A 17289-nucleotide genomic window follows, 5' to 3' on the forward strand; every position below is an offset into this window, starting at 1 on the left:
GCCCCGGGCGCGCGCACGGGGGCGGTGCCGGCAGCGCGCGGGCCATGGAGGAGCGGGGCGCCGGCGGCTTCAGGAAGGTGCGGCCGCTTCGGGCGCTGCCCCGAGGGCCCGGCGCGGCCCCAGCCCCGCTCATCTGTTCCTCTCTCCTGCAGGACACCGTGGATCGGCTTCTCCGCCTCCATTTCCGAGACGCGAGGACCCGAGGTACCGAGGCGGCGGCGGGCGGGTCCGGGCGGTTCGGGCCGAGCTCCCGCCTCCCCTGACCGCCCCGTCGTTGCAGTTAACGCTGACGCGCAGCTGCTGATGGCCGAGTTGCTGAAGGTCTTCGTCCGAGGTGAGCGCGCAGGGGCTCCCCAGCCTTAGAGCGATGGGGTCCCGACTCCTCCCCGAGCACCCGCCGATTTGCCGCTCCTCCCGTCCTGCTCCAGCTCTGCTGCTTCCCGCCCGGCTGCAGTCCTGACCCGGCTTCCCGGACTATCCGGGGCGCTGGGCCACCTTCCTCCCGCCCAGCACACCAGCCCGGCGTCCCGGATGAGACGCCCCAGGTGACAACTCCCAGACCCCTCTCACTGCCCTCCCCTTTCTTTCCCTTGCGCTGCAGAAGCAGCAGCACGGGCAGCTCGGCAGGCTCAGGCAGAGGACCTGGAGAAAGTGGATACTGAGCAGCTGGAGAAAGTGTTGCCGCAGCTGGTATGTAATTGTAGACCTGAACTGCGTGGGAGCAGGATAAGGATATGAGCTGAAACAGCCTAATCCTCATCCTTTTGGGAATTGTTTTGAGAACCCAGCCTTTGTCCTGACTTACTTGATGCTCTTTTCTTACAGCTTCTGGATTTCTAGAGGCTTCCTGAAGCACATGTCACCTCTCAGCAGACAGTCCCAACCTGACGCGTGCCACAGGCTCAGAAACACTGGGACAAACTGTCTCAACTTTTTCTTCCTCTGTTATTTTGCTTTTGTTCCCTCTCTCCTTTACAAGCACAACATAATCCAAAGCAACGATGCTGTCAGATACTATTTTTGAGAAGAGGCTGCCAGGGGCTTATTTTGTTCAGCTGAGTGCACAACTGCTTTCCGTCTTGCTGCCTTATTCCTGGTAACAAAGGCCTGTATTTCACAACATGGTAAGATGCTGCTGCTTTCTTAGCTAATGTGAGAAAGAGATGCATGGAAAGACTTAACGGCTGGAAATATCATCCAGCTTTCAGGCTCTCACTGCCTCAAGCAGGCAGCTGTAACAGCAACTCCAGGTGCAGCTTCAAGCCTTTCTGATGAATAGATCATTAACAGGAGCTTAGTCACAGGCTCTTGCCAAGAGTAGGTAACTGATCTTTATTTTATAAATAAACAGTGTCTGTCCCTCACTACCTTCCAGTATTTCTCCAGGGCTGTGACATCAAAGAATGCTTGAAACCTTTTAACCATTCAGTATTCTCCTCAGAGGCTGCTCCCCCTGCTATAAATTTGTTCTCACAAAGAAACATCAGTAAGTTAAAACCAAGTCTCCCTTTCTTGCGTAGGCTCTTTGCTGCAATTCATCATCAAAAGTCAAGTTGCTTCAAAGACTTGCAGTTTTCCCCTCACCCACCCTCTTCCCTAAATCTTTGTAGGACGAAAGGAAAAAAAGGACAAAATAACAAACAGCATGTGTGAGAATCCCACATCACGGGACAGCCTGGCCTCTCTGGCAGCAGGGGGGCCACTGTGAAATAAGAAACCTTACACATGTGGGCAGGACCCACACAACTCAAGTGGCCCTGCTGGGAAATGCATGGCTGCCTGCACAGAGCTGCTTCACTGCAGGATCAGCAACAGCGAGTACTCCTTTTCTCAGGAAGAGCTGTGACAGGCAGAGGCTCAGTAGGTCACTGTGCACTTTGAGCTAGGAGCTATCAGGGTCATCCAAGACACCAACCACTTGGAAACCTCACAAAAACTTCAATTTTAGTACACATTCTAGTGACAGTCCCAGCTTAAGCAGTCCTGCAGCTTCTCACCCAAATCAACTGTTCAGCTGTACAACACATGCAGTGAAGGAACTGACCTAGTTCAACCTTCAGCCCCACAACCATTGGTAAAAAAATAGAAAGAAAAAAAAGGCAAGTGATATGCCCTAAAACCCTGGGGATGAGTTCAGCTGTTATAGCAGAAGTTACACTGAAACAAAACCAGTTCATCAGGTACCTGCAGGTACTGTTCTTCAGCACAGCAGGAATCCTTGTAGCAAGTACCTTAGTGAAGAACCCCTCATTTTAAATGTGGATGTATCCTGTCCCCCTTAAAGAATTCAATCCTACTTCCTTGCCTTTTCCAGATTTCAGATCTTCATCTCTGCCTCCACTCTGACTCCTACTAAAACAGCAGTCCCAAAGTTGCTGCCCTAAAAAGGCTCAAGTTCCCTTCCCTGACACACAGAGAAGAGACCTGCCCATGTGGACATCCACAGTAAAACAGCAATTGAATAGCAGCAGCAGCTAAAAGTAACTCTTTGTATAGGGAAGGGGAAAAAGACCTCTCCGTTAGCTACTGATGGTAGCAATTTTTCATTCTTGTTGTTAAACTGGGTTTGATGCATAGCTAAGTTACACAAGGGACAAGCATGGGCAGAACTGCCTGAGGGAACACAGTCAGCAATGTAAAATCCCTATATTTAACCCCTGAAACTGCCCCAGAAACACTGATATTGCTGCTTATGTCCCTAAACTTGTTTTCCCATGTCAGGTACTTGCAGGGGATACTTGTGGTGCTAACCCTTTACAAAACCTGACATAATTTAAGCAGCTAAGCAAATCAGTTAAGCAGATTGTACTATTTGATGTCACCTGTGCTCTTCAAAAAATAAGGACTGGCACATCTGAAGGCACACTGCAACTTCTTCCCAGCCACACTGCTTCTGCATATTCTAATCCTAGAAACCAAAAACACCAGCACAAGTGTTTCACCACCAATCATTAGCAATGGGTCCTGGTTTCCCCACAGTATATCCTGCTTAAATTCAGCAAGGTGGCTCTAGCTACCTTGTTCCTCTGATTTGTGTGACAGGAATGAGCCTGACACACCCGAGCCAAGATACCAACAGTCCTATGCACATAGGCTCAGCCCACACTTAACCCACTATACAGTAATAAACTTCAAACATTATTTGACTGGTTTTTTGGTTTGCTGTGCTATGTCTGTTACAGCCTATCAAGTGGCAGAAGGGCTTGCTTTCCACAGGGAGGATTTAGTACAGGAGCTGCACACAGTGCTCTCACATTCTCACTGCCAGTGGCCACACACATTCCCTGTTTACGTTTGAGTGTCATATAAGAAATCAATCACCTTTTTTGCTAAAGCATTCTGCACTCCTGCTTTGAATCTCCTTCCTCTTCCACCTTTCTTTCCTTTCTTTCATGCCTCCCCCTCCCTCCAAGTTTCTTCAAAGCATCTGTGAGCATTTGGAAGTAATTAGACCTGAAGGGAAATGCTGGCCAGCCAGGGAGACAATGACAAGTGCCAGGAACCCAGGGTGCCCTTTCTAGCCACTCTGAAGTTCATTCAGATGGTACAAAGCTCCGTTTTGCTTTGTTGAAAAAAAAATGGGAGGAAGGGAATGAGGCATGACAGGCCTATTGAATAGAGAGCAGTTTCCTGTGAACTGACAGACACACCAAGGGCCAGGGCAAGAAGCTATCAAAGGGACCGACCAAAAGGGCCCCCGTGGCCACTCTGCTTTATTACATCTACAAATTGTGCAGATGCACATACAGTGCAGGGAGCAAACGAGGAAAATGGAAAACATGGTATTACTGTACCATGGCACCCCAGCTCTCCATGGATCACTGATCCATGGACAAGACTTCAAACAAAACCCAACACCATGACTGCCATGGCACTGCAGAGTTCATCTCCAGTGGAAGGGCAATTCTAATCAGTATTCATTCCCCCACGATGTCTGCAGGAGACAAAAATCTGGACCGGGCCTTTTCCCTGTACACTAACTGCAGTGCTGAGCACAGCTACCTGCTCTGGGAATACTCAGGCCACCAATCAGCTGTCATTTGAAAAGACCCTTTAACTGGGTGTTTTTTCCCTTGCTGTAACTAATTACTTTTTGTAATTATACACAGTGAAAATGAAACTAGAGCTTAGGGCAGAAACAAGCTGAACAGGCATTCCATGAACAGACACCTGTGTTGCTTGTTAACAAGATTCTGGCAACTGAACACAATCTAAGTGCAGCAGCCTGAGTGCTTCACAGGAAAGTTCATTCATCTGAACTCCTTTAAGTAACTTAAGTGCTTCCTCTTCATTCATTTTCCAGCCATCTATGTCCAGAATTATCAGCAGCACTAACCCTAATCACTAAGAGGCAGAGAGAGGTCTTGTTCTAGACACCAATTAACAATTAATTAAAGCTGAACCAGATTGTATCTTGCTGCTAGAATACAGGCAGCTAGACTCAGGTGATCTCTGAAGGTGGAATTGAGAGGATCTGAATTAAAAAATATGGGTAGAAATAAATTAAAAGTCCTTTGCAGAAAGTATATAGTAATCATGGCCCCCTTAATTATCTTTTCTTATTATTTGCATGCAAGAAACCTTAAATTTAACCTCTAACCTTGCTTCTGTAGTCACAAAGACCATGAACAGGCTCTCCACTCCTTCACCAGGTGCAACTGGTATCTCAAATAGCCATTCTCTTTTTATAACTAATGTTCATACAGTTTAGATCTCTCCAGGGCCACCAACAAATTTTAAACGTTCTTAGTAAGTTTGTGGAGGAAGGGGCACAGCTGACAGCTGCACAGTGATCCAGCAGCCCAGGATGCTTCATCTCTTTCCACCTACAAAATAAACATAGCACCGTTAAAACACTTAATATATAATTATCACTTACTAATTTCTCAATAACACAATCTAGTGGCTGAGGGTTCTGGTCACTGCTGTGCTCAGGAAGCATTGGGGACCACAAGAGAGCACTTGGGGAGATGAAATGGTAAATACATCACAACTTCTGGAGCAAGGAACTTCCTGTTATTCTAATAATCCTTCATGTTATTGACAGGCAGCTTAGAGCATATTATTAACCTTTCATAACAGCTGTTAAAAGCGAAACCTGCAGAGGTAAGTGAGATGATATTTTGTGCTTTATCCAGATAATCTTGGAAAAAAAAACTATTTCAAATGCAATGCTTCAAAACATACTAGAAATGGGAAACAGTGAAGATTCTGTTTCCCACTTCATCAGTATCTCAGCACCAATCTAAACCAGACCAGCCACAGCAGGGAAACACACTGACCCACTGTTGGCTGCCTTCACACCTTACCCTTTGCCTGCTGAAACTGATAGCCCTGCACTGTCTTCCAGAAACAAATACTAAAATTCTCATCCATGAAGTTAACATTTGGCATTATTAGCCAAGTCACTCCATATAAGAATTACTAGATTTGCTGCCATTAAGGGAGTACACTGAATGTCTCTCTTTCTTTTTTCCCCCATTTCTTTCTCTTCCTCTCCCCCCACTCCCCTTGTCTTTGCCACTGCATCAAAAAGGGAATATTGCCGATTGTTTAATTCAGGACATCTTTTTATAATTACTTCATATTCTGTATAAATTCTCATTTAAAATACACACATAAGCCATTTGTTCTGGGACTAAAAACAAGGTCACAGTTTTCTGATTAGGATAAAACAAGAAAAAAATCATAATGGACACTTGGTTGCAATCTGAATTATGGAAAACCCCTGGTTTGCAGTGAAGATTAAAAAAGGAAAACCAACTAAAAAATTCAAGTGTAAGTACTAAAACAGAGCACAGCACCAAAAGGAAAGTTGTGCCAGAGATTTAACAGATTACATGGGCTCTTGGGTATGTACAGTTGGTACCAACTGTACCAACTGCTGCCTATTAGTATTTGAACTACACTGGCAGAAATAAGAGCTCAGCACATGAAGTTCAGAACACAGTTAAAAATGCTACAAAAGCATATGGATTAGACATCAGATTTTCCAGTGTTCACAATCTGCATTCATATACTTCTCCAGTGAAGGCTGAGCTTCAAGTCACCAACAAATTTGTGACTGACATGCAGTGAACCAAATGTCCTGCAAGCAAAAGCTGACATCTGCAACAATACCATCAATATGCAACATGTTTGGCAGAGAGGAGGCTGTCTTTTGGGACAGTTCAGAACGAGCAGAGCTCTTCTATGATTCATTGATACCTGGAAGCTTCAGCCACTTGGGTATTTTCCCAGGGACCTTTCTAAACACTTGTGGAGCTCCCTGAGTGCTGGATGCTTCTGGCTGCTCAACAGTCTTTTTGTCACTTTCCACATCTGGTTCAGATAGGGGTGGAGCCACTGCTGCTAAAGTTGATGACGTAGAAGAAACTAATGATCTGGACAAACATTAGAGAAAGAAAATAAGCAAGTAGAATTAAGCTTCATTTTTCATAATAGCCCCCTGTATCACCATATTTAAACTTTTAAAGTTGGATTGAAATAGCTCTTCTTTATCCACAATAGAAGCACTAGTATTTACTTAAGTCACTGAAATCCTACTTTGCAAAGGACTCATAAAGCTATGAAGTCAAGTATGACAGTACAACTGTTTTCTAGAGAGAAGGAAGTCCTTGTATCTTCACATTTCTTTGCAGTAAGATGAGCTCATTTCATGCTTTCCATTCCTGAAATAATAAGGCATTTGCAACTCTGTTCAACCCCAACATACCTGCCTACTAATAAATCAGCTGCAGAAGGAGACACTGCAGAGCTCGCCAGGTCCGATTTCAGGTAACAAGCTGTTTAGAAATTAAACCAAATCACTTATTTGGTAACATAGATACATCAATCACCACAGTATCACATAGCTCTCACCTCAAAAAATACCAGCTGTATACTACAGTAAACCTACATCACCTTCCCCCAAAGGACACAGGACATTACAAACCATACCAGTTTCTTTTGTGACTCAGAGGTGTTCTATTTCATCATTCAAACCTCAAAACCTTCACATCTTTAAGTGCTCACTGCATCTCAGAAACTTTTCTGTGAAGCCAGAGCATACTTTGGTCTCTGGGAGAAACAGGGATTCTAAGCATAAACCAGAGATGCCAAAGAACCAAAGATTCAGATCTGTTCCACCATCTCTAGCCAGTCCACTACCACAGGAGCTCTGCAAAAGCATTTCATAGATATTTGTCCAGTTAACATTTTGAATGACAGGATTTTTTTAACAGAGTCATTCTTCTATCATTCTTGATCCATGGCAGACAATGCCTACTCCCCAGCCTATCAAATTCCATAAAAGAGGTGCAATGTCTCTATCTGTGCTCAAGCTAACTGATCAAACCAGATCTAAAGAGCTTTAGCCAGTCAGAATGTGGACATTCACCAGCATTCTCAAGGACTGCAGTTTCTTTTGACAGAACAACTCTGACAGTAAGGATGCAATACTGAGTCTACTACAGGAACTATACAGTGAGCTGAAGGAGAGAGGAAATGCACTCACCCCTGCACTCCTCTGATCCAAAATGAATGACAGCAGTTGGAAAAAGTTTAGCCTGCAGCAAAAGGGAAAAAGAAGGTATCACTATCTGTGGATACTTTCACAGTTCACTGGGAACATTAGAGGCAGGTTAGACAGCTACAGACAAATTCATGGAGTTCAAGCCAAGGTCACTAACCATCTGTATTTCAGAAAAACTTAAAATTTGTGCAGAGCACTGGCCACTCAGAGTAAGACATGAAGGAAAATTTTATGATTGGTTCTTCCTAACAGGCAATGAGACCTCTAAAGCAAGTGCTCACTGCAGGACACCAAGGGAAGAGAAATACACCTATGCCCTCCCAAAATCTATTCTAAATCATTTTATTATATTTACATCCTGTCTGTAGTTGAAATTTATCTAGTTTCACCACCTTTCCAGGATTAAGTATTTCCTTTTATAAATCCAATCTGAATTCCTAGTTCCTACTTATCAGAATAACTGTCATATTCAAACATTTTTTCTATCCAGTGGGTTTGGTGGTTATTTCTTTTTTTCTTTTATTTCAATGGAAGTTCCTGTAATTTGATTCTAAGGAATCACAAATGCACCTGCAGGTATAAAGGAGGGACCTACCTATGGAGGTTGCTCTGCCACCTACAGTGTCAGACCACATCTTCAAAAAACTCAGTGATACGTTACAAAGCACTACACCACCACATTTGGTGGTGCATCCAAGTGTTCCCAAGGGAAACACAGAGCAAGAGAGTCAAAGTTATCAAATTTCATGCTAAAAACAGACACTACTGCAAGCTCAGGCTTAGATTTTTAAAAGGGTATGATATGCAGAAGATTAATATGATATGACATAACCAACTGTACCAGAACAGATTCTGAGAAAATAATTGTTGTATTTATTACCTGTGTTATATGCCAGTGTAATACCACATAAAGAATAACTACCTGAAGCAATTCTGTTAAGCTTTTAGGAAGCCCTGCAATAACAGACAGGTACAGGTAAAGAAACCAAATCATCGTGCTGTAAAAAAGAGGCAAGTACTGCTACAACCAGAAACTGCGCAGCAAATGTTAAGTTATGGTCTATGTTTTCCCTAACACTAAACTTGTCCCACTAAATAAATAAATAACCAGATAAAAGCAAGTCACTGCCCCACATGGTATCACTCATTTGTAGTTGGGAACTGTGCGGGGCAGACTGACTGCTCTGAAGTTTTCTTGAGCCTCTGTTGCCACCATCAGCCCAAGCTGGATACTGGAATGATGGTCCTTGGACCCAATCCAGCACAGCAATTACCAGAACTCAACAGAACCCTAATCTTCACAGAGGAGGCTGAGGACTGCTGCCTAATATGGAGACTAATAAAATTGTATTAGCTGAAGGAAAAATGAAATAGCTTCACCTCTCCTCCTGTCTACAAGCTTCAGATGAGCATATGGTATTACACATTTTTTTGACATTAATCCAGAGGCCATAGGAGACTGTGTCATGCAGCACAGTCAACATCATGCTAGGCTGAAACAGGAGACATTTATCACTCTACTCCAAGACTCAACTCCTGCTAAAGCATCCAGGCAAATTCACATCCTTGAACTGACACTATAGCAAAAGAATTATTTATTAGGTCTTTTAACATTTCTTTCCTCAATCAACAGGGCCTAAGGTTGCCTGGTTGTGCTCCAGTTACAAAGACAGTTCACCATAAACTTTTTTAATTACAAAGTACCAGACATGGTTTAGAAACCCCAGAAAAAACTTTCACAAGAGCTTTGATGTTTCTACAGCATTCGTCTATTTAGGAAATGGGTGCCTTAAAAAGGGCCCCCCCAACATACATACACTCAAGCCCTTTTACACACAACATCCTTTTCATGCCAGCTGCAAGTTGGAAAATGAGGTTTTTGTAGTGTGTTAGTGTTGGAATTTTTTAATAACCTCCCCTCTCTTTTTTTTGCCTCCTGACCAATTATCTCGGTAAATAATTAACATTCTGAAGGAGATAAGTAAGCACAGAAACTCAGAACTCAAAGCCCTTTAGTTCAAAGCCCTGCCCTTTTCTCTTCATTTCCCTGCTGTTGCCACTGAAACTTCCTTGTCAATCAAGCTCTGGGCACACACATCAAAGCCTCATGTGGGAATGGCCCCAAGGGGTCAGAGAAAATTCATGGCAGGGCCTGTGTGAGGCACAAAGAGAGAAAGAGAGTGAGAAACAGACCAAGAGCTAGACAGACTCACTGGACCAACAAACACATAGACAGACTGTGCCCCAGTATAAACCTCTACCCTATTTACTCCCAGGTCGTCAAATAACCACAGTTCACAGTTTCAGGATCCACGTCCACAACCATTTCCCACTGCTGGCAAAACTTCAGTCCCAATGCCGCAGTTCAAAATCTTAATTGAAAGAAACTTAAAGGAGCTAGACAGTACAGAGAATGCAACATCCTTCCCATGGCTCCACTCCTTGCATCCCTATCCTTTCCTAGGGGTCAGCTGACATGGGGTCCCCTCTTTGTAAACCTCCATCCATTAAGTTATTTTTCTTCAATTCAAACAGACTATCGGCTCATGCACAGAAGCCTTGATTTAGCTTCCTTTGCAAGAAATTGTCCAGTACTACCCCAATCCCAGCACTTCCCAAGGGTGCAGCACAGAAGGCAGCCAGCTACCCCTCACCTGGGAATTCTCTAGCCAGTCAGTGGCAGGAGCTAATGCTGTCCCAGAGCTTTTTATAATCTGGAAGTATTTAAATCAGCAGCAATTTCACATTAAAAATAAAAGCAGGCCAGTAGAATGATCCCACTGTCCAAGGACTGTCTGAGCATAAAGATGAGGAGGTTTTAGGAGATTCTGTCCATGAAAACATACGATCCCAAAGTCAAAGCCTTTAGCATTCTCTAACACACCTAAGAATGTAATGATCAAACACAGGGCAGACCATCACCTGAAAACTGTATCCTCAAGTCAGCTATTCTAATGGTTGCAGTTGTTCTAATGCATCTGCCAATGTTTCTAGGAGAACATCTCTGCAGCTCACTGTGTACAGCCCTTGCAATAACATCTGTGAATCAGAACAGATTTTGAGAACTCTTAGAGTCACACTGAGCCTGCCAGATTGACCAAAATAATCAAAGAATATTCGAAGCAAGTAATTCAAAAAGCTCCACTCACTTATATGCAGATAATTACTACAATAGGACTAAGAAAACAGCCAGTTACTACACTCCAACACCCACCATTTCTCTTCCTTGCCGCTTTATTTCCAGCCAAAAAAACCTGCCATTCTGACTGGAGAAATAGATGCTATTAATCTATTGAACCATAACGTTAAAATCACACTGTGCAAAGCATATTTACAACATATAGTCAGATTCACTGCACCAACACCTAGAAATCCAGCTGAAAATGGTGTCCCATTGTGCAATTATATAGATGCAATATAAATAAAAATACTTTGAGGTTTTGGGTTGTTTTTAGTTTTGTGGGTTTCCATTTTTTTTTTGTTTCAGTTTTTTGGGGCTTTTCTTTTTTATACAGATGAAAAAACTGAGACCTGAAGAGATGACTTACTCAAGGTCACACAGGATGGCAGCAGTAACAATGAGAACCAAGCGTGCAAGTCTCCAAAGCCCCATCCAAGACCATAATCATAGGACAGTTTTCTTCTGAAGGGATTAGAAAGTCACTGAGGCAAGGAGAAAAGGAAGTCACTGTCCTGCCTATTACCCCCCTCATTCAGTAAGTATCATTCTAAATAACGAGCTCCTCAGATTTTAAAAAGATATAACACAGCTTCATCCATTTGCTTAGTTACAGTTGCAGAAGCTTAAATGAACACTTTCTATTTCAGAGATCTGAAGACCAGCCTGTTACTCATAAAGCCACATTTAGTCTGAAACTATGCAGCTGAGTTAACTCCGGTTTTACTCAGAGAGATAGCGAACAGTTACTTGGACACTGCGGTGGTGAGCGTGGTTTGTGACAGCATGGCATCCTGGCAGTGGAGTGGCACCACTGGGGCTGCTGCATCTCACATTCCACGATAAAAATATCCACTTTAGAACAACAGTCCCTTGTGAATCCAGCTGTGATACAGCAGAGAGATATTTCTGCTTTGTTTTTCTGCGTGTTTTAGTAACATCTTCTCTAGAACACGGGAAATATTTCAGGGAGAACCCTCCCCAAATAAGACCTCAACACTTCCTCTTTCTCAGACATACATATGCAAAAAAATCTTAGAGCAGAGCATTACAGATGATGTACATTATTCCTGGGAAGTCGTTCTCTTCCTTGACAGAGCAATGCTGTCAGACCAGGCAGAGGCTGCTGTTGAAGGGAACCTACAGTGCCAGAAGGAGCAGCATTCTTTCCGTTACACAATCCCAGAAGATCAGAGTGCCACAGGTCTGCTGTTAGACTGATGTTAGGAAGATGAATAAGAAAACAAGCACTTCAAAGGAACACGCACATGGAGGGAGAAACCCAAGCTACCAACATGAAATATTGCATAGTACACACACCCCAAACACATAAACTAGCTCTTGGAAAATTCAACTGGAAGACCGGTGGATCAAAAGTTTCTTCAGCAAGACTGCACAGCATTGCTGAAACAGAAATAAACACCGCAGTCATGGTGAAATAGGCAGATCAAGCGGTTCATGTTTATAACCTGAGAACAAAGCTGCCCAATGTGGACTTCAACTGCCAGAGGAGATGGATATTCTGTGGCCAACATGGAGGAAGTCTGATCCAGCTAGGCCAGGGGACTTTTAAAATTCATAAGGCAAAGATAAGATTTGAAAACACTTTGAAAACGGCCATTTTGAGACAGCTACTTATGACGGAATCCAAGTATAAAGGGCAATCAATTGAGACCTTGATAGCTGAGACCCAAAAAATCTGGCCTTCAAAACTGACAGAAGCAGTGAACATCTTGGGCAGGATTTCCACTCCAAACTCAGTTCTGCAGGAAGCCTGTCATTTGGACTGAAGAATCCAGCTGTCCTCAAAGCCAGCATCATGAGGCAAGCATGGACAGCCTCTGCAAGCATAAGTAACAGACCTCACCACAAAGAGAAGGTGAGATTGCTACCAAATGCAGTCAGATGATAAAATCCTGGATGCAGAAGACTAAGACTTTTAGGTGAATGCCATCCTCTGTGCTGGATGAATTTCAGTATTAATTGCAATTTTCTTTGCTAGTGAGTGCAATAACCACAAGGCCTGCCACAGGAAATGCCTCTGATGGACTGACTCTGATGAAGTAATTTTTTCTGAAATTGCATTCAGACTCTTGCCAAAAGAGAAGGCTTCGTACTGCCTGAGTTGTAGTCAGGTTCACTGAACAAGCATGCTCAAAGTGGCATTAACAAATTGGAGATGGAAAGAGAACCAAAGGCAAAGAAAGGAACAAACAGCTCATCTGGATTTCTGCCTCATGGTATGCAACAGAGGAAACACTCAGTGCACTCTAAGATCTGACTAGAAGACCTAAATATTTATGTGGAAGCCTGTGGATTCCTTTAGCTCCTTTTTAGACAGAGGATGGCCTCCTGCCCTCTCTGCTGCCTCGACTTTTCCAGTGACTGGTACTTCTACTTTCCGCTAAATCTTTCCTAGTATTAACACAGCAATCAATGATTTTTTTCCACTAACCCACCCTAGAAACCCACTACAAAACCGCCTAATTCTGGGAGGAGAAAGAAGCTAAGAAGTAACTCTGAAAATCTCAGACAGCCTAGAAAAAACACAAACAAGCCACTGGAGCTATAAGGAACCCAGAGCCAAGTGCTACAACAGGGAAGCCTGTGGTTGATCAGCTCTGGAGAGCAGAACATTATAAAACACTTCAAGGGACATGAGGAGAAGGCCGCCAGCAAAAACAGCAACAACAAAAAATCAAAGCAATGCCTTGAAGTCTTTATGGGTTCCAAAAACTCCACACTGCTGCCAATCTGTGTGTTCACTATACTGTAAATACACGCAGATTTTGGGAGAATTCACTTCAGACAGTTCTTTCAGTCCAAGTATCTTGCCAAACAAGTCAACAACATTTGTCTTTTTTCCTGGTTTCGCTAGCAGCGTAAAGGTTCTTCCTTCATTGTAAGTGATCAAATGTAATGAATGTGGTGCCAAACCTGTCAGCCTGAACGGAGGGAGAGGGTAGAAAGAGCAGAAATATTGGTAATGTGGTACTCCATCTGCAGTCATTTCTTTTATTGACTTCAGCACAAATTTCAGTAACTTATAAATATTTGAATGCTCAAACATGCTCACATTATTGCCTCAGACACCATCCATTTTTCCTTACCAACACCACCAACATAGTCTGTAGAGTGGAGAATAGCCTACTGCTAACTTAGGACCTGGGAGAACATGAAAATTAAAATGTTGAAAAAAATCCAGAATGGCTAGATACACTATGGTAGTACCTGCTTGGAAAAATCAAGAGTCAGGTTATATGCAGGCACCTCTGCAAGGGGAGCACAGCAGGCACCAAGCATCCCAAGAGGCCACAGCTAACCTGACAGACATGCAGCATTTGGGGCAAAAGAGGCAAATTTTGGCAGCTGCATGGTACAACCTGAACCCTTAAAGAGATGTATTACCACTAAAGACAAACCTCCTCCCGAATTTTTCACACATCCTCCAAACCCAACAAAGATACATCAAAACTCAAAAATCTTGAGCAATTAGTTGTACTGTTACTTTACCCAAGCTCTCTTTTTCCTATGATGTCCAGAAGAACTGCATACTCCTCAGCACTTCATCCACCTTCCCATCCTATGCACCACAACACTGTTATTCCAGAACAAGCTTTCTCACTACAGGGGTGCTGCATACTGCCAGGTCACCTTAGAGCAAAGCTCCTCCTTCTCCAACCCCAAAGCCACATTATTTTACAAAGTACCTTAACCATCTCCCTCCTATCTTTACAGAGCAGATTTGTCATTTCACCTCCTCCTTCCAGATCAGGGAACAGAAGGGGAGCTCTGACTAAAGTACAAGATGTTTCCCTTCCATGAACCACAAGATGAATGAAAAGGAAAAGGTCTTCACAACTCACAACCCCCTCCCCACAGAGCCTAGCCCCCCCCAGCACTGTCAGGCACTGCAGCCTGTTCTACAGCACTCAGTCTCACAGCCAGTGGGGACCCTTGGCCCACGCAAACCTCTTACCAGACTGAAGATTTCTCAGCTTAGAAGGCCACCCCCAGTGCTGCCCCTCCTACCCCAGCACCATAAACATTATCTCTTTTATTCCTGGTCCGGGCCAGGGTTATTTCTACTGAGTGACCAGAGACTCAGGCAGTGCAGCCTCATTCAGAGCAGATGCTTCTAAACATGGCAGCCAACAATGACACAGAGGGCACGCACACAACAGCTGGAGTGATTTCCACACCTGCTTTTGTCCAGAGAAGAAAGACCCTTCAGCCCCTTTCTTCCAGGCACCCAGACCCCAGCAGAGGGGAAAATTTACCCACGCAGGAAAATTATGGCATGGGGCCTGCACTAACATGGTGAAAGTTAAAGAGGAATAAGGATTTACATTGGTTAATGGCAGCAAAGCTCCTTCCAGAATCAGCCAGCCCGAACTGGGATAAGGCACCATCCTGGCAGGTCAGAGTTCTGTGGTCTTTGACACCAGTTTGGATAACCAGAACAGCATGACAAGCTCTCGTCAGGAATTGTTTTTTTCGTGTTTGATGCTTCATCCAAGTAAAATGTTTATAAACACACAGAATCATTCCTGCCATAACAGACCATGACCTGAAAGGGCTGAAGGGCCCCAAGCAAGGGACATAGGCTACACAGCCACTGACATTAAACACACTTCTCCCAAGGACAGAACAACCATAGACAGAGCAGAAGTCCATTCAATCCAGCCAGTACCCTAACAGTGAACAAAAACCAGATGAATAGAAGAGTATCCCTGCTTATAAGTGATTAGCTAGCAACGATGTTCAGCTTAGATGCCTCCTGAGAAGGTTTCTATATATTAAGACATACTTACTAAATATCTTCCTTGAACTTGTCCAAATTTTTCTCAGATCAGTACATACTTTTAGTATATAGTACCCTGTGACTAAGAATTCTATGCCTCAGTTTTCTGACACACAAACTATCTTCTTCCATCTATTCCAGCTCCTGCTTGCCTCACTTGATGCCACTCACTCACAGTCAAGAACAAGAACTCAATGCATTCCAGCTTCTCCTTGGCATGTTATTCCCTTTCCAGTCACATCTTTTACAGACTGACAAGTCCTAACCTACTCAGTCTTTCTCTGGAAAAAATACACAGGAAACATTGCAGATCTCTGATGAACCTCATTCCCCTTCTCTGCACCTTCACCAGATCCTTTTGAAGATGTGAGACCAGATCTGGATGTTATTCAGACAAACCCTGGTCCACACACAGTGATGTTCTCTATTTTGCTCTGAATACTTTGCTTTTGGAAGGAGTTTTTTTTCGATTTTACTGCTATTCAGTAATGAGCTGATGATTTTATCACCTTAAGTTTTTGCTCCAAAGCCATTATGATCAACATAAGAGCTCAATGGGCTGCACAGGAAGCTCAAATTATTTTCCCTGCACATCTTATTTACCTATGCTGAGCCAGCTGGGTAAGCCAAAAATGCAAAGTCATGCAACTGTGAACTAATGTAATAATAATCCCTTTGTAATGTTACAATCCCTAAAAAATATTCTAAGCATGAGATTATACTTTTTTTCCACATTTTGCAAGTAATTGTACTGACTATAGTTAAGATTAGATTTTAAAACTTTATTTTCCTTTAATTATACCCAAATTCTCAACATAACCACTAGTTTAATTTGACTATGGTGTGATTACATGTGGCAAGAATAAAAATGTATCTTAAATAAAGTTTGGATTCGACACCCTTCATCTTAGTTGGACATTATTTCTCTTTCATGGTGACAGAGAGGGTATGAGAAACAAGAAAAAATCCTTTCCTTAAACACTCCATTTTCAAAGAATTTTCCACTTTTGAGCATAGCATCTTGAACAGTCCCAGTTCTGTATCCAAGTCAAGGCTTTGCACCTTTGCCATGTGCCACAGCAAGCACTGCAGTCCATGGAAGGCCACCGTAGTCTGGAGATGTTTGACACTAAAATCAACCAGGTTCTTCACAAAGCTGTGATTTCTAATGAAGTCCCTAAGATTGGGCTGTAAGGCACCTCCAAGTCTCTAAAAAGCACTAATTTAACATGTTGTCATGTTTCATGGAGCTGCCACAAAGAATGAATTTCACAGTAAATGTCACAACTAGGAAACTGGGAAATTGCCACACATAAAACAAGCACCAGTAATGGTGCCAGGTACAGAACAAAGGCTTTAATGCAGCAAATTAAACAAAATTTCTGCCATAAGGTTTCTTATTTCAAAGACAACGAGATGTAATTATTCCTGTGATGTTTTACTAAAAAAGTCGTGTTTCAGGAGACATCCAGAGAAATATGAGACGTGCATTGAGGAAGCAAAAATAAAAGAACAGTACTGCAAGGCTGGGGAGGCAGGCAAGGCATAAATGGAGGTAAGCAGAGGATTTAGAACACTTTAGAAAACAGACCAAAGTTAACAAGGGAGACAAGAACCAGCATCAGAGGATCAACAGGAAGCAGATACAGATCTGAACATTCAATCATCTAAAAGCCTCTGCAGGTGTATTTCTTCCACATGGCCTGGTCAGGAAGTTGTGGAACATGAAAAATTCTGTTGCAAACAACTTCTGAGGCATGCTAATCACTCCCTAATTCACCATGCTGCCTGAAA

General features: G+C 43.2%; 2 protein-coding genes across 3 annotated transcripts in view; one reads left to right on the plus strand and one right to left on the minus strand.

Annotated features, from left to right (window-relative positions):
- Positions 1 to 22: 22 nt before the first annotated feature.
- CENPX (centromere protein X) lies at positions 23 to 3141 on the plus strand. 2 transcript variants are annotated; one of them, XR_010745018.1, is made up of 6 exons: positions 23 to 77; positions 153 to 204; positions 281 to 334; positions 602 to 690; positions 826 to 1124; positions 2315 to 3141. XR_010745018.1 is itself a non-coding variant. In XM_066332259.1 (5 exons), exons 1-5 carry the CDS (start codon positions 45 to 47, stop codon positions 838 to 840), a joined length of 243 nt encoding a protein of 80 aa, XP_066188356.1. In that variant the 5' UTR covers positions 23 to 44; the 3' UTR covers positions 841 to 1364. The 2 variants fall into 2 exon arrangements, 1 of the variants encoding a protein (XP_066188356.1); XM_066332259.1 differs by lacking the exon at positions 2315 to 3141 and having other exon boundaries at positions 826 to 1364.
- ASPSCR1 (ASPSCR1 tether for SLC2A4, UBX domain containing) overlaps positions 1309 to 17289 on the minus strand; it is a 38182-nt gene continuing 22201 nt past the window's right edge. The window contains exons 13-16 of the mRNA XM_066332227.1: positions 7496 to 7547; positions 6716 to 6785; positions 6208 to 6383; positions 1309 to 4826 (exon numbers count right to left, since the gene is read on the minus strand). Coding sequence (XP_066188324.1) covers positions 4813 to 4826; positions 6208 to 6383; positions 6716 to 6785; positions 7496 to 7547 — 312 coding nt within the window. The 3' untranslated portion in view covers positions 1309 to 4812. The remainder of the gene's footprint in view (positions 4827 to 6207; positions 6384 to 6715; positions 6786 to 7495; positions 7548 to 17289) is intronic.

Source organism: Sylvia atricapilla, chromosome 18 (assembly GCF_009819655.1).
Source record: "Sylvia atricapilla isolate bSylAtr1 chromosome 18, bSylAtr1.pri, whole genome shotgun sequence".
NCBI classification, from domain to species: domain Eukaryota; kingdom Metazoa; phylum Chordata; class Aves; order Passeriformes; family Sylviidae; genus Sylvia; species Sylvia atricapilla.

Bases quoted from the DNA above. Each gene is read 5' to 3' on its own strand.
- CENPX (XM_066332259.1), top strand. From the start codon at position 45: ATGGAGGAGCGGGGCGCCGGCGGCTTCAGGAAG. The intron at 205-280 runs GTACCGAGGCGG...CCGTCGTTGCAG, and splicing joins CCGAGACGCGAGGACCCGAG to TTAACGCTGACGCGCAGCTG. The intron at 335-601 runs GTGAGCGCGCAG...CTTGCGCTGCAG, and splicing joins GCTGAAGGTCTTCGTCCGAG to AAGCAGCAGCACGGGCAGCT.